Source organism: Uloborus diversus, chromosome 3, assembly GCF_026930045.1.
Source record: "Uloborus diversus isolate 005 chromosome 3, Udiv.v.3.1, whole genome shotgun sequence".
Taxonomy (NCBI): domain Eukaryota; kingdom Metazoa; phylum Arthropoda; class Arachnida; order Araneae; family Uloboridae; genus Uloborus; species Uloborus diversus.
The window spans coordinates 128,252,266-128,275,420 of NC_072733.1; the positions used below are offsets into that span (position 1 = coordinate 128,252,266).

At 33.3% G+C, this 23,155-nt stretch overlaps 1 protein-coding gene across 2 annotated transcripts in view; it reads left to right on the forward strand.

Moving 5' to 3' along the window:
• The window catches only part of LOC129218456 (transcription elongation factor B polypeptide 3-like), a 192,101-nt gene that overhangs the window by 163,071 nt on the left and 5,875 nt on the right, over positions 1–23,155 (forward strand). Inside the window, exons 9-11 of one of the 2 annotated variants that reach the window (XM_054852731.1) lie at positions 2,482–2,563; positions 7,281–7,478; positions 18,213–18,296. In XM_054852731.1, coding sequence (XP_054708706.1) covers positions 2,482–2,563; positions 7,281–7,478; positions 18,213–18,274 — 342 coding nt within the window. In that variant the 3' untranslated portion in view covers positions 18,275–18,296. The remainder of the gene's footprint in view (positions 1–2,481; positions 2,564–7,280; positions 7,479–18,212; positions 18,297–23,155) is intronic. The other variant, XM_054852732.1, reaches the window with a different exon arrangement.

The window sequence follows — 23,155 nt, forward strand, 5'->3', positions numbered from 1 at the left end:
GGAGTTTCAAAGACTAATCTAGTTATTTTCAAAGACTCTGGATTTGAAATTTAATAAACGAAAACAAATTAATTTAAAGTAATCGTTATTTTAAATTCATATTATTTTGTTTAAAGTGTTGAAAACAACAAAATTTTAGCAAACACATGACTAAAAATATTAAACTTACCACGAAAAAGTTCTTGTCATTGTTAGTTCAATACAGATGTTATTCCACACTGTATAACAAATGACTCGTTATTTTTCTGAGACGAAATTGCGAAGAGAGGGATTACCTAATTGGTTGAAAAAGACATGGCTCCGTCTATTATACAGAAAGTGGCGGGAAACTTAACAGTAAACACGAAGGGAAGAGAATGAGAGAGAGAGAGAAAAAAAATAAAAGGTTTCTTAGCAGGCGTTTTGTATATTACCAGAACTGGTTTACATCCTATTCTTTGGATGGAGTCTTTTTCATATGAAGGAAAGGGATTAATGTAATCTTTCCCAGGCAGCTTTAGATGGTCATAAAAAATATCCTCACCCCCCAATATACCGCTTCTCATCACAGAATTCCAGGAAACATCAATTTCCGACATAGATAGCAAGAGACAACACCTGCTCTTAACCAGGGCCCACCCTTAAGGCTTTACTTTGGGCGAAGGTTCACCTCATGAAACCATTGCGTTCTCACTTCGTAACAAGATACAATACGGCAATAGTTCGACAAGAAAAGAGTGACCACTGGAAGTGGAAAACCATCTAATCATCATCCTCTCCAAACCTCTCCCCCCCAATTGCAGTTATCTCAATGTCTAAGTTTAAGACAACTGGACTGTGACTCTAAATACACAAGAACGGCCGGCCTAGCTAAAATCTTTTTTTTTTTGCAAAATTTAACATTGAAAAAAAGAAAACGGCCCGAGTTAGGTGCGGCCCATGTGGAATTTTCCACATCTTCCACATGGCCAGTCCGCCCCTGCTTTCTTTCTCTCTATATGTACAGAGATGTAGCAAGAAGTGGACGACAGCTCACGGCCTCGCACTTCCAGGGTCCTTGCATGCCCCGTTGTTCTGATTTTTTTTTTCTAATGAAAGTTTATTTCCAAGACAAAATTTGTTCAATCATTCTCAAATTATTTTTGAAATAAGATTAAATTCCATCATAGAATTTTAGCCCCTAAATTTATCTTCCCCTTCTTTCCTCTTTCGCTCTTGTTGGAGAAACGCACTTGTCGACTCACTTATATTGTTATAAGGCGAATTGACTAGCAGGACACTAATACTTCAGATGAACTAGGTGGTCTAGATCACAAAGATTAACCATCAATGTAGATGACACAGGGGACCTTAGACTATTGAGAGAATTGTGTTAATGATCTAAACGGGGGACAGGGGGACCCTAGGGTTTTAAACCTTTCATCATTTCTGTAGCACAAGTTCTTGTAGAAAGATGAGATGAGATAAGAACTGTCAAATATGGGTACGGATGACTGAGCAATGGCAAAGGAAACAACTCAAACAATAGGAAGGTGAAGGTGTGAAAATAGGAAGAATCAAACATTATGACTTGTTCAAGACTCAATGAACCTTAGAGATATTTTTGAAAAAACAGGTGAAAAACGTAGATAGCTTTAGTGTCCCCTTCCTTTTTATCTTAAAAACTGGTAATTGAGAAAATTGAATGCATATGAAAGTGTTTCTGATGTTGCTGAGGGATGGAGTGCTGGTACTTTTTCTCTTATCACCAGACTTGCATCTAATCAAACTATCACTGAGTTGACAAAAAAAAAAAATGTTCAGAAGGGTTTGTCATGGGACAAAATGCCACAAAGATGAAGTACAAAATGTACAATTTTTATGTAATATTTCAAATTAAAACTTTAACTCCCCCCCCCCCCTGAACATTCTTCTTGGGCTCTGTCATAAGTATTTCTTTTCCCTTACAAGCTGAGAATTATATATTTTTTCTTTTGAATATCACGTTGTAGGGGTGAAATTATTTTTAAAAAATTTAACTTTTCTATGAAGAAAATCATTTTGATTAGTTAGTGTTTGAAATCTATCACGTGTGTTTTTCCATGATTCACAACTGCCCATTTAGACTAGTGAGGTGTGGGAACTTGCAATGTCAGTGATGCTAAAAGGATTAAAGTACATTCACAAAACCAATATTTAGTAGTCAATAAGGCAGCCACCACTTAGCACAACGATTCCTTTCCAAACATTTGTTTGTAGAAGAGGAATTTGCATTAGCTCCAAAACTCGTAACTCCATAAAGCTCTCCTTATGAGAGTTTTAACATTTTGCTTAAGTCAAACCCTGTTATAGCGTGAGTACACTGTAATCATGCTTTGCTCTATATTGCTTCAAGGGAAGAAAAAAAGATTATGTACAAATATTTTCACCTTTAATAACTTTCTAGATCTTTATGTTAGGGAATGCTTTAAAAAATATTTTGTTGGATATAGAGTAGTAATGAAGTCTATTTTCTTTTAACAGCGTGTTAAAGATGAAACAGAAAAGCGATTAAAAAGTGTTACTGCTAATATATCTGCTTCAATGTCAAAATCTGCTCCTACAGGTAAAAATTTTAAATTTAGCTTATACTCTTGTTGAAAATAAATACAAGGTGTAGGAGCATAATTTGCTTGTTTGCAGTCGTTGCTAAGAAGCGAGAAATGGCCTTAAGAAAACACTACTGGTCTCATGTGAATGGGTGGTTTGGGAAGTTTATTCTCACCCTTGTTTGTAACAGAGAATGCATTGAACAACACTGTGCATTTGCCATAGTGGCCGGCTTTTCAAATGGTCAGTCGATAGTAGCGTGGCATACACTTCAAGATCCCCTCCCCCCCCCTGATTTCGTGTTCCTGGTAAGCAATCAATTGTAACATGGGTTGACACATTCTGGAGTACTGGGACAACATTGGCTGAGAAATCACCAACATACTGATTGCTATATTAAAAACGGAATTCTGACTGAAACTTCAGAAATCAGGTCACTCAGAGTATTGCCAAGAAGAGGCAAAACTTGCTCAATACAATTTTCAAAACAGTGTCCAATGAAAACTCCATGTAGGTAACATATGTCGAAAAAATATTTATAATGCTACCTGTAATGTCATGTGTTTTATTGGCCCTTCAAATAAGCAAATTATGTTGCCACACCCTGTATGAACTGGGTTTTGGTTTTATATTTATGTAGTTATGATTTAGTTTTTTGTGAATCAAATCATGAATTATTTTTGTAATTTTAATTTCATTGATTTTTATCTTTCTTTTTTTATTTTTTGTATCTCTATGTGTTATCACAAAAAGTAAATCTTATGTTTACAACAACTTTTTCAAATAAGTTTTCCAAAGAAATTTTAGAAATTGCATTGGGGAAAAATGTCAATTATTGATCACTGTTACAAATTTTTTTTGTATGAACAGTTTTAAGTTGTAGGGGAAAAGGGGGCACATGTGAACAATTTTTTTTTTGTTTCTTAATTTCTCAAAAAATATCAATTTCTTAGAGAAAAAGTGTTTAGTCTTTTCTTTGGGTCATGGAATTTTTCCAGATTTTTTTAAAAATTACTTCTTTTCTTAATGAATTTTTAAAAATTGTCTTAAATTGTTCACACGTGCCCCTATAGGGGGGGACGTGTGAACAAGCCGGGTGCACACAATGGACATGATTGAAAAATGCAGGACAAGCATCATATTTCAACGAAAAACTTCAATATGAAACACATACGTGTATACCAATTACAGTGAAGGGTTTGTAACCTATACTGTGTCACTTAAAATACACCACCAGCTCAGTTATTCCATCCGAGGACTGCAGTTTCGTGCTTTTTAGCACTCATCAGCCCGGAATAGGAATCACTGAGCTGAAGGCGAAAAATCTCTTAAGGGAGCCAAGAGAGCCAAACAAACTGGTAGCTAATGCAGAATTAGCAAACCAGATGAGCGACCGCAGCAATGGTGCGGTTCAACTCAAAGATTGATGGCAAAGCTAAGGTATTTTGTAGTAAGTTACCGCCCTAAAGCCAGGGCTAAGGCAGAAATACTTAAAATACACCACCAGCTCAGTTATTCCATCCGAGGACTGCAGTTTCGTGCTTTTTAGCACTCATCAGCCCGGAATAGGAATCACATGAGCTGAAGGCGAAAAATCTCTTAAGGGAGCCAAGAGAGCCAAACAAACTGGTAGCTAATGCAGAATTAGCAAACCAGATGAGCGACCGCAGCAATGGTGCGGTTCAACTCAAAGATTGATGGCAAAGCTAAGGTATTTTGTAGTAAGTTACTGCCCTAAAGCCAGGGCTAAGGCAGAAATACTTAAAATACACCACCAGCTCAGTTATTCCATCCGAGGACTGCAGTTTCGTGCTTTTTAGCACTCATCAGCCCGGAATAGGAATCACATGAGCTGAAGGCGAAAAATCTCTTAAGGGAGCAAAGAGAGCCAAACAAACTGGTAGCTAATGCAGAATTAGCAAACCAGATGAGCGACCGCAGCAATGGTGCGGTTCAACTCAAAGATTGATGGCAAAGCTAAGGTATTTTGTAGTAAGTTACCGCCCTAAAGCCAGGGCTAAGGCAGAAATACTTAAAATACACCGCCAGCTCAGTTATTCCATCCGAGGACTGCAGTTTCGTGCTTTTTAGCACTCATCAGCCCGGAATAGGAATCACATGAGCTGAAGGCGAAAAATCTCTTAAGGGAGCCAAGAGAGCCAAACAAACTGGTAGCTAATGCAGAATTAGCAAACCAGATGAGCGACCGCAGCAATGGTGCGGTTCAACTCAAAGATTGATGGCAAAGCTAAGGTATTTTGTAGTAAGTTACCGCCCTAAAGCCAGGGCTAAGGCAGAAATACTTAAAATACACCACCAGCTCAGTTATTCCATCCTCTTGTGATTCCTATTCCGGGCTGATGAGTGCTAAAAAGCACGAAACTGCAGTCCTCGGATGGAATAACTGAGCTGGTGGTGTATTTTAAGTATTTCTGCCTTAGCCCTGGCTTTAGGGCAGTAACTTACTACAATATACTGTGTCAGTTTAAATTGCACAATAACTGTCAATAACAAAGAATTTTTTCTTTACTATATAACTCTGTCAAATTTTAAAGTTTCGTAGCATGTTCTGATCTAGATCAAAAGGAAAAAACTTAAAAGACTACACAATACAAAGAATATTTTATCATGCAGGGATGAGATTTTTCCGGCTTTTGCCGGAATTGCGGCTTTTTCTGTTGACTTTTAAAACCTTTCCTCCTTTTCCTCCTTTTTTTGCCTCTTTCACGCCTTAATTTTCTCAAAAATCGGAAAAAAAATACATTTTTTAAAAAATTTTGGCCCCCGATTTCTTATTTGTTCTATTTTTTCCCCTTGAAACTTCATCCTCCACGATATCTGCCAAAAACGTACGTTTTGAAATTATGCCAACGACGTCAAATACGTGCTGCACTGAAAGTTGCATGCCTCGTTTGAGATTTCAATCTTTTTGCATCCTGGAAGTATTTCAATTATTTTTAATGTTGGGTGGTTTTTTTACTATGTGCTACCTTATATCTGCTTATTTTAATCATCATTTCAATAATATTTTTATTTCTTTAATTTATTTTAGAAAAAATGCAAAACGCAATAAAAAAAATGTGGCTTAGCACCCACAGTTTCGAATTTTTTTGTAAATCGGCATGGTTACTTTACTTGTGTATTTAAGAAAGTGTAAAAAATATTTCTGGTTAATCTCAAATGGTTTAGGCTTTACAAACTGTTAAAAGTTTTGAAATTTCATGACTAAATGAGGCAGCTGCAAGTTTTTTTTTATTCCAAAATTGTATTAGGAAGCTTTCAAAAATAAATTTTGGGTTCCAATGCAAGGAAAAAGATAACCAATCGTTTATATACATATTTATTTTTAATTCTTACTATGAAAAGTATGTTCTACCACATAAAGAGATTTTAGATTTATCTCTCTGTTGTAAATTTTTACTTTACAAACAGATCTAATTTTAAAATTTATGTTCTCACTCGTTTAACACTATAAACTAAAATGTTTTTAATGAAAAAATATGTATTTTTCTCTAAAAAATATGATTGTGTGATGCAGCCAAGATTGAACTCTGGCTCCCGTAACCCTTTGTTCAAGGACTCAGGGGTTAGAAATTGCTGCCTCTTTTTCAAAATTTAGATTTATTTAGGAATAAACACCCTTGCAAGAAATGGTACAATGCAGCAAATTAATTAAATACGTATTATCTTTAAAACTGGTAAATTAGTCATTCTTTGTTGAATTTTTGAATATCACTTCTTCCAGGTTCTATTTTAATGCGGTTTTGGAAATCATCCTTTTCACGAAATTTTTTTGGATATCATCCCTTTTACGAAATGTTTTGGATTTCCTCCTTTTTGTTCTCTGACCACTCTCATCCCTGATCATGTAAAGTTTATTCTTGTTATGTAGTGTGTTTGTTTCATACGTAATATGATGATTCATTTAAAAGTTATTTTAAACTTCAGTTTATAGTTAAAGGACAATATTTTGTCTGTTTTCTTTCTTTTAAACATTATGTAACCACTAAATTGTTTGCAACTATTTATCAACAAAAGAATTCAAAAATAAATTTTAAAAAATATATTATTAATAATCAACAATAAACTGATTGAAGCAAAATAAAAAATATTTACACCTTTTTTAACCCTTATAATATCCTTAAACTGATATTTATATTAAGCAAAGGATATGGAAACTGTTCATATGTGCACCTTCATGTTGTGTTCACAAGTGCCCTGTCATCTACCTTTGAACTAATTTTCAAAAATAAATAATTCTTAATTAAAAAAAAAAAAACCTCTAGAACACTTGAACGTTCATATAATGGTTTTCAATAAATAATTTTAGCTTATTAGTTAGTTTAAAATATGTTTCCACGTAAAGAAGACGACAATAAAATTACATGCAACACCTGCTAAAACAAAGAAGTTGTCACCTCAGCTTGGGGTTATCCCAGTAAAATGTTCCTCCACATTCACATGTGCTCCGTGCTCACATGTGCCCCCTTTTCCCCCAACATGTCGGAAAGTGCAAGTAGTTGATAGATATTTTAATAAGACTGTTTAGGGAAAAAAAATACATAGCTCTTTGTCATTTTTATTTGATAAAGAAAATTAATTAGTATATAGCTAGTAGTTTTTGGTTTATTAAAGATTGAGAATGATTTTCACTAGTAATTTTTTTAGCAAGTATAATAATGTACAGATTTTTGTTCCACTTACATTGAATAAACTTTTTAACAAATTTTTAGTGCGTAAAGCTAAACTTGCATATGTGGATTCAGTGGCAAAACCTCCTCGAGATGTTGCTCGTAGACAAGCCAAGCATGGTACTGCTTTACCAGTTAATACACCAATGAAAGCAGCTCCTCCATCTAAAGCTACTCCAAGACCTACTGCTCCAGCTATAAATGCTGCAGCTTCAACTAGTGGAGCTGGTGCTTTGAAAAGTAAGACACCCAACTTATTCTTAGTACTGAAAATTAGTTTACTTTCTGTCCAGCAGAATTCTACTGTTATTAAACATCTAGGGCAAAACCTATCCACAGCATTTAATTGACATGCATAGACATGCATGCATTTAAAGTTAATGTTCCAGAAAATCATAGATCTGGAACAAAATTCTGTCCTGTTAATTTTGGACTGGCAATACTCAAATTTAAAGATTAGCAAAGTAACAATCAAAACACACTAGATACTGTCATAATAAAGTTCATTTTCTGATTACGCATTGAAAAAGTTATAAATTATTGATTTATAAAATTTATCTCTTTATTAAATGCCTCAAATGTAGAGAAAAAAGAGAACCTGTTGAGAAAACCAAATAAGTTTAAAATATTATTAGTTAATTGCCAGGATTTCATCAAAGTTTGAAAATACATTTCAAAGAAATCATTAAAACTGGAGACTTAAATGTTTAAAAAGAAGCAAACATATTCAAAACATCAATGCTTTTAATGAACATTTTTTCAAATGATTTCTTTAGTACAACATAGTTTGACAAAAGCAGCAATTTTATATGAAATTGCGTTTAAAAATAAACTGTAATTTTGAATGTAATTATCCTGCTAGTTTATCCTGTTATCTGCAAAATTTTCCACAACATTGCATTGTAAATTGCTTTGTACTATTTGTTAGCACTTTAAAGGTAAATTTTCTGTGCAAAACTGCACTATTTCCAAAATTTGTTCAAATTGCCATTAACGTTTTATTTATGAATCAATTTTTATGTTAATTTTTAAATTGTAAAATATTGTGTGATATGTTCAAAGTATTATTTAAAGGAAAAAAAAATTGTATATAGTTTAGAGTAAAAATATATACAGTCAGTCGATTATTCCGAGGGCTGGTTTAACGGAAACTGATTTAGCGAGGAAATTAAAAATATTTGGTTAGTACAATGTTAAGTCTATGGGGTCATAAATCGCTTTTAACAAGCAAACCATGCTTAAAGCGAGCAATACTTTAGTAATTCATGAAATTTCTGTTGATTTCCACCTCATAAAAGATAATCCTGATTTTGGAAAAATTCCACTAACATTTTGAATTCAACCGAAAGTTTGAGATAAGACATAAATCCTGAGAACAAGTGATGACGACCTCCCCCCCTCCTTTTTTTTAGTTTGTAGAGTAGAGGAGTATTTAAAAATTATATATTTGTTGAAGCGAATGTTATCATTTCTGAGATATACTTCTGGAGGATATTGAAACTCAAAGTTAAACTCATGCAGATGAAAACAAGCTGATGTGTGCATCACTTGACTTCCTTTTACACCAATTTAATGATAATAGTACCTTGGAGTAAGCAAGGAAACACTTTAAATAATTTCACTCCTAGTTTGTCACGAACCGATGCAAAAAAGCGTTTTACTGAGATTAACTTTTTTAATATCAACAATTTTAACATGATTCAATGGATAACTCTCTAAACATTGCCAATAGCACTAAATTGAATCCAAATTTGAACGTCAAGTTGGTGACCAAAAGCTTGGCGATATAAGCAAAGTGTTTGCTAAATCATAACATCACTTGAGTTTGCATTGATATTAACACTGATTTTCCCTTAAAAAGATGTTCAAGACCTCTTTTGGAACAACCGAATACAACCAAAAGGGGAGGTGCACAGCTAGACCCCACTGGGAGTCTACATATCAAATTTCAACTTTCTATGTCATACCGTTTTTCAGTTATGCGAGATACGTACATACATGCGCACATACAAATGTCTGCAGAAAACTCATGCTAATTAACTCAAGGATGGTCAAAATGGTTATTTCAGGCATCTAGATGTTTTTAAGCATACTTGCAGGTGTGGTAGGGTCGAAAAAACCACTCAACATTCATTTGGGGATGAGTAAAATGGAAATTAAAGTCGAATTTTATAAGGGAAATTTTTTTCGCAAATACAATACTTCCTTTACTATGTAAAAGGAAGTAAAAATAATGAAAGCGACCATGACAACAACAAATGTGAAAAATTTGAAGTTTAACAGCCCCTGACACACTTGATGGCTTCTAAAATGCAATAAAGCTTCTAGCTATTTTAAAGCCATGAATACAAATGACGATAGCTTTTTTTTAAGCCTTGCATTTCTCGAAAACAAGAATAAGGCAGTTCAAAGCAAATAACCAATACCTTTGGTGCTGTGCAGAAATATAAACGTAACAAAGCAATTACACATATATTTTTATGATTTTTTTCTCCCTAACACGTTTTTTTTACGAGCAAATATGACCGTCCCTTTGCGCTCCCTATAAGCGAGTTCGACTATATAATGACTCTGTTTTTTATTATATTTTTTAATGTGCATCTACCCCCTTGAGTTCGCTCATAGATGTAGTACTAACTGGATACGCAATAAGAAACGGGTTCCATGGGCTACTGAGATTGTCTAGTAAACGACAGTAGCTGCAAGCATTCGAAAAATGCCTGTGCACAAACAACTTTTGCTGTAGCCTGATAGGTTGCATACAATGTTGCATCCTTGTAAGCTATGCTTTCCCCCTTTTTCTTGCAAGAGTCGAACAATTTTGAATGGCAGTCAGTGGATGCAGCTACGGATTTTTGCATCAAGTTATGTTATATCTTTCTGTTAACCTGGATAAGTTGAATGAATTTTTTGATTTCCGAGGAAAGTGCAGAAGTTTTCTGGTCAATAAGTTAAAGCTGAAACATTACCTTTACTTTTTTTTAATGAGAGTATTTTAAGTTCAAACATCAATTACTTTTTTATAATTTAAGTATTTTGCATAATATATATATACAGGGTGATTATAATTAAAGTTCTACTTTCAAAACGCTGTAAAAATAAAACCACTGGTCAGAATGACGTCAAATTTGAACCGAATATTATTGAAGACGTGGGGAAACGTATGGCAGAAGAAAAGTAAATAGTTGGAATTTTTAGCAATAGATGGCGCTGTAAGCATCATAATTTAATTAAATCGGTTTTTAATTGTCCTGAGGCCAAAAACCGCAGAAAAAGCATCAGTAAAAATCAAAGCGGTCTTTAGTTTTTGTGAGACTGGCACAAAAGATGTTCAATATGCTGTCCCCCGCCTGTTTTCTGAAACAAGTTGAAATCGAGAAACAGCATGTCCCACAACTGATCGACGTGTTTCCGGGGTCACGTTTAGAATGTTGTGCAATGCAGCCTTCAGCTCAGCAAAATTTGCAATCGGAGCAATGAACACAACAGCTTTCAGATAGCCCCATAGCCAGAAGTCATACGGATTAAGATCAGGTGATCGGGACGGCTAGGCTGTAGGGAAATGGCTACTTCAATAAGTCGTGCGCATGACTGGTGTTTTGATTTACATATTTTGACATCTGCAGAGACATCTATTGCTAAAAATTCCAACCAAAAGCCCAAAGATGTGCAAAGTAACCAAACAAATAAGCCATGTAAATATAAGCATCAATAGAACAATAAACAGACAAGGTTACAACACAGATAAATGACAGAGATGAAGCCAGTACTCTTCAGCAGTGGAAACTTCATCCTATGGTCGAAATACCAAAAGTTTTAATACTAAAACTAAGAATAGGATGTCCAATTCCGAAAATATCAACATTCATGAATACATTGGGCAAAAGCACCACATGTGAAAAATGAATGCAGATATTTGAACTAAGGACCTAAAACTAAGCACTGGGGTTTCGTCTCGGACATTAGAAGCCAAGGCTAATGATGTCCCTCCACCGTACCGCCAGCAAAAATCAAAAGTCTTACCTATGTGTCCGGGTGTAAAAGTAAAATCCGGGTCTATCGGGGTCATTTTCATGCCAGTCGATAAAAACAAAATCAAGCCTATAAATATGAAAACCAAATAAATGTGTCATCCATAAAAACAGTTCCAAAGACATTCCAGGTCGACCGAAAAACTTAATTCACAAAAACGTCATAAACTGGAGTCCAAACATTTGGTTTACTCTAGGAAAAATCGGTATACGCCCAAAATGTCGCGGCCAAAATGTCGCTGGTCCACAATGTCGCCGGCCCACAATGTCGCCGGTCCAAAATGTCGGCAGTACAAAATGTCGCCGGTCCAAAATGTCGCCGGTCCAAAATGTCGCCGGTCTACAATGTCGCCGGCCCAAAATGTCGCCAGTCCAAAATGTAGCCGGTCCAAAATGTCGCCGTCCCAAAATGTCGCCAGTCCAAAATGTCGCCGGCCCAAAATGTCGCCGGCCTAAAATTCGCTAGTTCAATTTGTACGAAAAATTTAAATGTACGTCGATGCTTTCCAGCATAAAGGTTGCGAAAGAATATTAATTGCCTTTCAAAGTAAGTTCCTTCAAAAATTCCAAACGTTTTCTCCTGTCTTAATTCGTAAACATCAGATTAATTCCAGAAAATTAATAGTTTTCAGAAAAACATACGTTTTTCTGTATACTACTACAAACGTAAACATGTGAAAGGCTGCTGCAACGGAATTCTCTTTCTCGTTCAATCTGATTAATAATAATACTCAAGATGTAACATAAAGGATCAAGATGTAACCAGGGCTCGCATTCCCCCTAAAATTCCTAAAATTCCTAAATATTTTCACAGCTCCTAAAATTCCTAAAATTATACTAAAATTTTGTTGGTGTTCCTAAAAAAACGTACAAAATGCTGTTCGCAGAGAAGATTTCAAGTGTATGGAAGAGATCACACAAGAAACCTCACAGCTTTTGTTGAAACATGTCAGTAGCAGATGGCTTTCAGCTGGCCCTGTTGCTCAGAGGCTGGTTGAGCAATGGGCCAATGTGACTTGAGTATTTTTTAAATTTTTTGCCTAAACAAAAGTTGCTGGATAAACAGCTAAGTGCTTCCAACAGATATAAGCGTATTTGTGAAAATTTGAAGGATGAATCAACATTATGCTTTTTAGCTCTCATTGCTTATTCGCACAAGCATTTTGAAGCCTTTTCACTCTGTTTTCAAAGCGAATCACCGAAAATACATCTGTTGTTTGATGAAATGAACAAGCTGATCCGACAGGTTATGATGCAGTTTTTGAAGGATGAAGTTGTTGCTTCCAAGGAAGGTGCAGAATTACGAGATGTTGATGCTGACGACGGCAGCAATTGGAAGAAGTTAACTTCAATTTAAATTGGTATGTCAGCCAAAGGATTTTTAGAAAAATTATCTCAAAGCAAGAAGAAAAATTTTCTCTTGAATGTTCGTTCGGCACTTATAAAAACTGTCAAGTATTTAAGATATAATTTGCCTTTTGATGATCAGTTTTTCAAGGACTTAGAGCTGTTTCACCCTGGGAAGTCTTACGATTGCTCTAACAGTGTTCATGCAATTCCACGAATTGCTCGTTATTTAAACTTTTCGAATGACTTTATTGATAATGTTCGAGAAGAGTGGAAACTTTTCATATTTGATGTTACTGCTCGTGAAAATCTATCTGAAGCAACACGAGTAGATGGATATTGGAGACAATTATTTCATCTGAAAGATACTAGCAATCGGCTAAAATATGAAAAGTTAACTGAAGTAATCAAAACTGTTATGATTTTGCCACATGGGAATGCGGACCCTGAGAGGGGTTTTTCATTCAATAAAGCTATGATAAATGTGAATCACAGTGAACGTACTATTGTATCACTCAGATTAGTGAAAGATTCTATTCGAAGTTATGGAGGGGTACTGAATGTACCTATCACTTTAACATTACTAAAAGTAGTGAAAGATTCGCATAAATCATACCAGGAGTATATTAACAGATTGAAAGAAGAAGAAAAGCTTAAAAAAGAAAAGGAACAAATGACAAAGGAAAAACTTGAAAAAGAAGAAACTAAAAAGAGGAAAAATGATCTTGATTTACAGATAAGTGAAAATAACAAAAAGATCAATGAGTTGAAGAAGAATAAAGAATTAGCTTTAGACCTGATAAAAGAGGGAACAGAGAGACTGAAGAATGCTACAGTAACTCAGAATATTGTACAAATGACAGTTGCACAGAACCTAATTCTTGAAGGCACTAGTCAGTTACAAAAAATAGAATCAGAGTTATCCATCTTCGAAACTGACAAAGAACAAATTTTGAAAAAACGACTTAAGATAAAATAGAAGTTTTAATCAGTGAAATGCAACCCCAAAATTGCTTTTGAAAACTTTATTGGATGAATCAAATGTGTGGTCAGATCTGTTTTTTTTTTATAGTAGCTGATTACGTTTTTTTTTTTTTTGATGAGATGCAAATAAAAATTTTGAATTCACCATTATAAAATGTAAAAGTTTTTTTTTATGGCTTTTTCTTTAAAATTTATTATAGAATCATATTCGAGTTCAACACTAGTTTTAAGAAGGTATGTAGAAAAGTTGTTGTATTAAAATGTATTTATACTTAATATAATTGATTTAGTTTAAATATTGTTTACCTTAATATGTGATGTAAATTGGTTAAAAAATTTTTGCTTTTTTTTACAAAAGTAATTGAAGTAAGTTGATTATGCATGCTATGAGATAACATTTATTTAAGTTTGGTTATTGTTTAATAAATTATAGTCAGGCTGCTTGTTTAAAGGAGATTGTAACTTAAAATGCCCCTAAAATTTTCCTAAAATTTTGTCAAAAAGTTCCTAAAATTTCCCTAAAATTTTGGAAAAGGCTACTCTGAGCCCTGTGTAACGCAAGGATTCAGACAAAAAATTGATATGGAAGTAAAACTAAACTTTTCTAAACGCGAATGAAAGAATAGTGAGGCGCAATTTGAATATGGCAAGAGAATAGGCGGTTTGTATTTTTTGGCGTAATGAAGTAAAAACAAATAACTCCTTCACTCTAGCATATTATTACGGTAGCGACAGGTCAGTCATTTAGGGGATCAGGCGGAATGGCCCTCGACTTTGAATTTTTTTTTACATACAAGTGGGAGTGGTTTTTATAGCAATCCTATGAAATTTTCATTGGTTATACATACGCCCGTTATCCTCCCTCTCCCCTTTCACTGGAAAAATTCGAAGTCACGGGCCAGGGTGGAAATAAAGTAGAAAAGTATCTTAATGAAATTTAATTTTCTCATAGATTTATCAACATTACCCTAAGAACTGTAAAAAAAAAAAAAAAAAAAACTACGTTTTCAGTGAGATATACGTTGGTTAAAGTAAGATCAAAACTGCCGTGGGAACTCCCATTTCTTATGAGTAAAATTCTGAAATTACGTCGAAATGTTCACCGTCAAATCTTTTGAAATCAATAAAACCCGTAACTGCTAAAACAGGTGTCTTTCACTCAGATTTTTGAAAAACGACTCTACGCGATGACAAATATTTTCAACTCTCAACATTCATGAAATTTATATATTCGATAGAACATCAAGGGACAATTTCAGAACAGCTATTTTATTGAAGGTTTTCAAGAGGATACTTTCATGCATGCGAAGTAGCGCTTGTCAGCTAATCACATTTTCCAATTTTAAATAGAAAAGAAAAAATTTCATAATGTAGGGTGAAATAACTGATATCAATGAGATTATTCAGATCAATTTTGACCTAGACTTATTTTTAAAATGAGTTTCAAAAAGTAATAGTTCCAGCTCATTATAGCTTGGTAATTCAGAAAGAAAAGAATATTGATAATAATAATAATAAACAAATAAGTTTTTCTCTCTCAGAAAAAATTGCTGTTTTAATTAGTGAATTTTTACTACGCAAATTATATAAAAATGCAAACTCAGTTTTTATTTAACACTCACGCTAGTTAAAGTGCTACAAAAATGAGAGGAATACACGGCTAATTTAGATTTTATTGATATCATGCTCAACCTCTCATATATAAATTCAGTATATTTTTCATTGTTTATTTAATTACACTGACTCACGTAAACGATTACGAAACTCAACTTAGAACGAAAATAAGGCTTGTTTTCGTTTAATTTCACTTGTATACTACATTTTTGCATGAATCCTCGCATTACTTTTTGAGATATAGCAGTCACATAAAACGATAAAAATTATTCTGTGATCCATCCTTTTGGGATGACTGAAGCCAAAAATAAATGAGCAACTCGCCCTTTAAGATATACCTGTAGACTAAATTTTGTCTTAACCCTTGTACAGTAGACCGTCGTTTTACGCGGGGGTTATGTTCCACGGAAATGCTGCGTAAATCGAAACCGCGTAAATTGAGACCTAATATTAGTGTCAAAATAGGAATTAGGTTCCGTAGATTAAAAAAAAAAAATACTTCATTCTAGTGATGACTAATTGTATAATAAGTTTAATGTGTACTTATATCAATTTTTATGCACAATATGCATAAAGAAAACAAACTAATTTCATGTTCTGTTTATGAAGAAGAGCTGACTATGATAGTTTTTTGGTAGTCATTAAGAATTTTTCCTCCAATTCTTTGCTTAGCATTAACTCATCCATGATCACTTGCGTCATTTCCATGATAGAATCTTCTTTCACTAACAAATCAGAAAGATCATTCCTATTGTCTACGGATGGTTCGAAAATTTTCAATGTGAGCGTTTTTGGTTGTGTGTCACCGGAGTCGGTATCCGCGTTGGTTTTGACCTCCTTTGTCACTCCTAAAAGCTCTTCTTCCAGTGAGTTCTGAACTGTGTGAGTTTAATCACTTTACTTCTGATGGAAAAAGCTCTGGAACCAATCGCATAAAATGTCTCCAAGGACCCAAGTTCGATTATTAGCACGCCAAAATGCAGTTAGTTACGTGTAATCTGCAATCTTTAGGAGCTTGGGTTTTGAAAGAGAGGAAAATGTTACCTGTTTGCATTGCCGCATCTGCGTAAAACCGAAACTCATCTGCGTAAATAAAATAAAGGTGTCAAATCTTCAACCGCGTATAATCGAAACCGCGTAAAATAAACCTGCTGAAAAGAGGGTCTACTGTATTACTTTTTGAGATATATCAATCACATATAATAAAAAAGAAAGGCAAAAACATTCGATTGCTCCACCCTCTGGTGTTATTGAGCCCAAAATCTGTCCCCCTGCTGCTTCCTAACATTTTATTTGATTCCGTTCATCATTTTTTGAGCAATGACAGTCACGCATATCGATGAAAACGTTCAGTTACTCCACTATCTTGAACGAATTGACGCAAAAAACCACGCAGCCCTAAATCATATATGGATACTTGCGGGTATCGTTCGAATTCTTACTACAGGTTTTGACGTAGAATGTCCCCAAAAAATCGGTCACATACAAACGCACACTATTCTTGAAAAGTTTAAAATAATTTAGCGAACGTCAGAACTGAACGCCGTCAGAACGTTTTACAGTTGGTAGATAGCGAGTCACAAGAAATAAGATAACGTAACACTTGTATTCTATTTGTTTGCTGAAAAACAGCCGAGAGTTGCGAATCAAAACGGAATAATCTTTTTAGAATTTATCATGAAACTCAGTTAGTCCAGTCCCATTTTTAACGGAGACATTCATTAAAGGCAGTAACCATTTATTCCGCAAATTTGGTGTTAAACATCATTTTTGTACATTTAAATTTTTCTTACCAACTGAATAAACGAATTTTGGATCTACGACATTTTAGCCCGGCGACATTTTGGAACGGCGACATTTTGGCCGCGACATTTCGGTGGCGACATTTTGACCCCAAACCGAAAAAAGCATACATGTGATAATTTAAGATTTCAATCCTTTTGCATCTTTTGAAGTATTTTAATACTGCACGCTGATGCCAATGCTAGGAATTTAAAGGAAGTCCATTGAATAAAAAAAATCTATGATCCTTTTCATTCCTTTTGATGAGAAACGATCATTTTTCTTCAACTAAAATGCTTACACACATTTTCATAAACCTCTCATTCGAGTCTCTTTGGAATTCAAAACTATTCGCCAAAACATATAAAAATATTAACATTAGCTTTAAAACTCAAAATAATCCTTCAACTATATAGTTTAAGAAAATATGAGAAATTGGTAGAACATTGTAGGATTTTGGATCTTTCTTTGCTAGGTATAAAACGCCGGGCGTCTTGTGAATGAGGGGAGAGTCGGTCAGCTTGCTTTCTAACTGTTCAATCTCGTTGTTCACCGCTGTCTGTGAGCATTAGCGCTTTCGCTGTGATTTTTGAATTGCTGTTCTTTTCACGTATGTTGGATTTAAATGCGTGATGTATTGAGTAATGTACATTGTTTAATGATATTCGATTAATTGCTGGATGTTTGCAATTGTTACCTGCTCTATTATTAATATTTGTAAATAAATCTCCTGTGTTTTCTCAAGAACTGTGTGGTCATTTCAAATCAAGTTTGAAGTTTTGATGATAATTACAAGAGAAGCTGAGCACTCTGAGAAATTATTCAGCTGCTTCAAGTGTAAATGAATTTAATTCAATTTCTATAAGTAAGAACAAAAAAAAATTATTGCTTAATAGATCCTAAAAGATGACTTTAAATACTACCATGCCAAAGCTTTCTCAGAAAATATGTTTAAGAATACGTTTTGATATGATCGATTTTAAAATCGGTATTTCTTGCAAAACATTTTTTCATGACTTTTTTTCCCCTATTAGCATCCATATTAATTGAATTTTGTTCTTTTCAAGCAGTATATGTAATTTTTTAAAAAGTTAAAAATTTATTTTAGTAAAATTTTTATTAATTCTAATGTAGAGAATGTTCATATTTTAAATATTTCACATGAAAATGCATCAATGTAGCTCCTTTGTTTAAATAAATTTTACTTTTCTTTCAGAAAATAAGCTCGCTCCTTTGATGGCAAAAACATTAAAAAGTTTAAAGTGTTACAGACGCTAGTCAATTACAAGCTGACATGTATGTATGTATACACATAAAGAAATGGACATTTTCATTTCTTCTGTTAATATAAGTTCATAGACAATTATAAATTAATATTATAGAATTTGTAAATGTTATAATTTTTACAGAATAATGCTTAAAAAAAATAGCTGTATTTCTTATCTCGGAACATTGTAAACATAATATACAAAAGTAAAACTGTTTGATAATTTGGATGAGCAAATAAGCACCTCTGTGATAAAAAGGTTAAAAAACGACTGCTGTCCCAGTGATAAAGTTATATTTTCTTATGACTTGAAAATGTTTTTAAGATTTATGTTCATACTGCTTATTGCAAAAATGCCTTTTAATTTTCAGCACTGCAGTAGAGTCTCGAAAATCCGAGGTAATTTGGGGCTCGCGCCACCTCGGATTACTGAAATCTCGGATTATCCGAAAAAATCTTTGGACTGCATAAGAACATGAACTGTTTACTTCTACGCTATGAAAAGGAAATATTGTCTCCGCGAAAAATTTATCACTCAAATTTCAAAATAAATTTGTTTTAATTGATCCTAAATGAGTTTTGATTGTTTTTTTCTTGATGTCTGCACGTGCTTGTGTGTAAATTTGCAGGCAACCAAAAAATGTCCTTTGATCATCCTCGAACAAATTTTGATGAGCTTTGTCATGACATTTGTGTCTATGTATGAGCATGCTACAGGGCCCGATCAAGCCAAACTGGTGCCCAGGTCTTGAGTAGATGTTGGTGCCCCCCCCCCCCCTTAGAAAATCCGCGCAATTTTAAAGTCAACGTTTCATACTAGAAACCTAATTACTAGAAACTGCATTTTGAAGGAACATTACTACATTTGAAAGAAAATCTGGGATTTGAATACCAAACGCTTGATAGTCACCAAACTAATCACAGTTTAAATTGCCTCTTAAGGCGAAAAAAAGTTAAAAAACAATTTAAAACTGCAAAAAAAAAAAATACTAATTCTGACATCAATCTTTAAAAAAGCTTCTTTCTGACTTTAACAGAGGCAAATGTGTCGATCAAATAATTGAAATCTATGTTTGATGTCACAGAATTTTCAATGGTCAATAAGGAAAACGCATGTAAATTATCCTGAGAAACGCAGCTTCTCAAATGATTTTTTATTCTTTTTAAAAATGAAAAGGAACGTTCACTGGAACACAACAGCTGCTGATAGGCAAGGTAAGAAGAAGCTGCAGGGGTGAATTCACATTCGGAAATGTATGTGTAATGTTTAGTGATCTTATCCTTTTAAAACATTCTCTAGGAGAAGGGTTACCTTTTGCAAAAATTTGAAAGTGTGTTAATTCTTCTGGAAAATGTTCATCTATGTCATCCGAGTAATCAGTTTGAAATTCCAGAGCTAAGGGACAGCGACTTCTTTATGCGAAATGTTTTTAACTTTATGAGATTTTGAGCTGATTTTTAAAAAAGTTTGAGCTTCCTCTCCCTTAAAGTTGAGAAAAAGTAAAATGAGCTTTGGAAAAAAAAGAAAAAGGAAGTAAGTAAGTGAATTTAGGCTAAGCTATTTTGGTGCCCCTAAATTTGTGGTGCCCAGGTCCGCGGACCCGCCGGACCGTGCGTTAATCAGGCCCTGAGCATGCATATGTATCTCACATCATACAAAAACGTTTGTCATAGAAGGAGAAAATTTCGTATATACGAATCGTACAGAGTCAAGTTTTGCACTTCCCTTTTTAATTGCAATCGGATATTCTAAAAGAGATGTTTTTTCGTTCTTTAAGGCAAAACAATGCTTTAATTTCAGGTTATTTTTTTGTATCAACCAACTTCTTACTTTTTCAAAGGCATCTCTTAAAACATCTTTAACAGTCAATGAATATTTCTTGGTGACTGTTATTGAAATAAATCTTTCAATATCATGTTATTACCTTATTGTATGTTAATAGGAAAGTTCTACATAGCAAAATATTTCAATTCTCAGATTAATGTATTTTTTATCCGTAAAAAAGTATACCCTAAAATTATCAATCAAGCACCTCGAATTAAGCAAAAACTCCGACTTTTGAGACTCGGATTTTCTAGACTCTACTGTATTTCATTGTAAGTAGTGCTTGGATAATTTTCACGAAGTACTTTTATTTCAATTGCTTAATTTGACTGTCATGTGTTGACAACGCATATTTAAAAAATATATTTTGAACTTGTTAAACATGACATAAATCCTCGATTAAAACTGCAAATGATGAAGAACAAACTGTCGAATGCAACGTTTTGGCTTCCTTCTAAGTTCTAATGTGACTGAGTTTTGAATATTTAAGTCTATTCTGATAGTTATGAGTTATGTGTTTTGGTTTCAAACAAAGTATTAATATTTTGCCTATCATCTATGCATATAAAACTCTTAAAAATATAGGTTTCACAATATTTTATGCATATTAGAATTTATTTTCTTCTATATATGAGGAAATATTTTTATAAAAAATGATAAACTCATCACAAATTTTTGTCTTTTCAACTATCAAAACCTTTTAAAGCATTGATTTTTTTAAGCAACTTTTTCATGCTTAAATGTTTTCTGCAAGCTGTCAGTAGTTATTTCCAAATGCGTTAACATTCACACAAAATTTATTAAAAAAGTTCTAGTTTGTTTAAATGTTGCTTCAAAATTTTTTTATGCAATAAAAACTTTTGAACATTGGTTGCTCATGCCCTGTTTTAATGGGAATGCCCAGTGCTATGTAATAATCTATACCCAAGCAACATTAAATAGGCTGTATTGCAATTAATGAAAGCTTCAGATATGGCACTGCAAAAGTATATTACTTATATTGATAGATATGAGATTTTATATGCATTTCTAGATTTAACCGATCAAAAACCTATTCTCTTCAGCAAGTCATATTTAAGAACGAATGACTCTTTTTTTACTCATCACGATCTTAAGCAAACTGCTTCTTAAAACATTTAGTGTTTTTCATTTTCTGGCAATAAAAATATTTATCAAATAATTAAACATATAAAATGCTAGCAAGTTTTACTAGATATGATATTTTAAAAGTAAGTGATAGCACAATTATTTTGTCATCTTTTTGAGTGGCAAAAAAGTTAATCATTCTGTTAAAAAAACTAACAATGTTATAAGGCAAATAACCAATATTCTATTCATTAAATGCACTGCCAGCTCAGTCCTTCTGGTCTGTGCTAATTTCATATTAGCTACCAGTTTGTTTGGCTATCTTGACTCCCTAAAGAGGTTTTCCACCTCCAGCTCTGTCACTTCCTATTCCAGGCTGATGAGTGCTAATAAGCACGAAACTGCAGTCCTTGGTCGGAATGACTGAGCTGGCATTGTATTTTATGTATTTTTGCCTTAGCCCTGGCTATAGGGCGATAACTTATTGAAAACAATATTCTATTGATATGTCAAAACACTTATCCTAAGCAGCTATTGATGCACAATACAAAGACCAGTATACAGAGCTATAATCTGTTTTATACCCTCCTTTGTTGAACTCAAAAGACAAAACCATATTTGTGTTTTAATTATCTATTTGGTATTTACTTTTTGTGGACCAGCCCATAGTGATGAGTGACCACTACTTCTGAAATTAGAAATCTATGTTTGAAAGTGAATTCATTCCCTGTGAATTCCTTGATTTTAATATTGAAAAAAAGTACTTAAAAATCCAAACTCCTCAAAAATTCATTTGTTAAGTTTGTTAATAGCTTACCATAGTTATATTATCTAATGTATATAAAAATGTTTAGTTTTTGCTGAAATGAGAAACTCTATGCTCCTCAGTATTTAAACTTTGATTTTTAAAATGCATGTTTTCTCTAATGTTTTCTCCTAAAGCAAAAACACTGATGAAATGATTTTTTTTCTATAAGATTTATAGTTTCATAAAAATGAAGTTTAAGTTACTTTACAAAACTTGATATGTTTAGAATTAAACATCAATTTATGAAGAATTTGGCTTTTAAAGTTTGAGAAATTTTAATTAAGTAAGTCACATCTATTTTCTTTAATTGTTTTAAATAATGTCTAACATTGCTTAGCTATACAATGTACCGTATAACTGACTGAATTTAACCTAATCGGGTAAAATGACAGTTCATAAATTTTGGCCCCATTTGAGGCAAGATAACGAACTCATCATCATTTGAGAGGAATTTATATTGCCATGATAGGGGTTTCTATATACGTCACGCATTGATTGCAACCATTGAATGTTACATTTTTTGGACAACTGAAAAATGTTTTCCCTGTTGATAATTCTTTTTTGTCGCGTCTAAGTACACTTATGGGGAAAACATATTTCTTAGCTCTTTAGCATTGCTTACTATTAAGTTTTTCATAAGGTTTTATGCTAAAATGGTAATTATGCATGCTAAGTTTTCCATTATTCCAACATTTGTTTCATAATATCTCAAATGACATGGTCATCTTGCCCAGCATTAGGGGCAAGATGACAAAAAATTTCACTTTCCGAAAGTGAGTCAATATTTTATGAAATTTTTAAATCATTTTTATGTTAATAACATAACTCTATAAATTAAGATTCATCTCTAGAATTTTATATGACCAGTTGATATTCTTTATGCTTGTGAAAAATAAAAATCTATATGTAAAAAGTTGCCTTGATTAAGTGATTTATGTGACATTGAGAGTACTGGAGAGAAATCTCAAACCATAACGAAGTTAAATAATGGCAAATACAATTTTAACTTTTGTTAAGTAAAAAAATTCTACTTTTTGAATCAAAAAGTTCTATTTTATTTAAAAAGAACTGTTTTCAAAAAGCTAATTTTAATAAGATGTTTTTAAATTTGGTTGTATGTATATATGTGTATATATATATATATATATAAAATTAAGCAAACAAAATTACAAA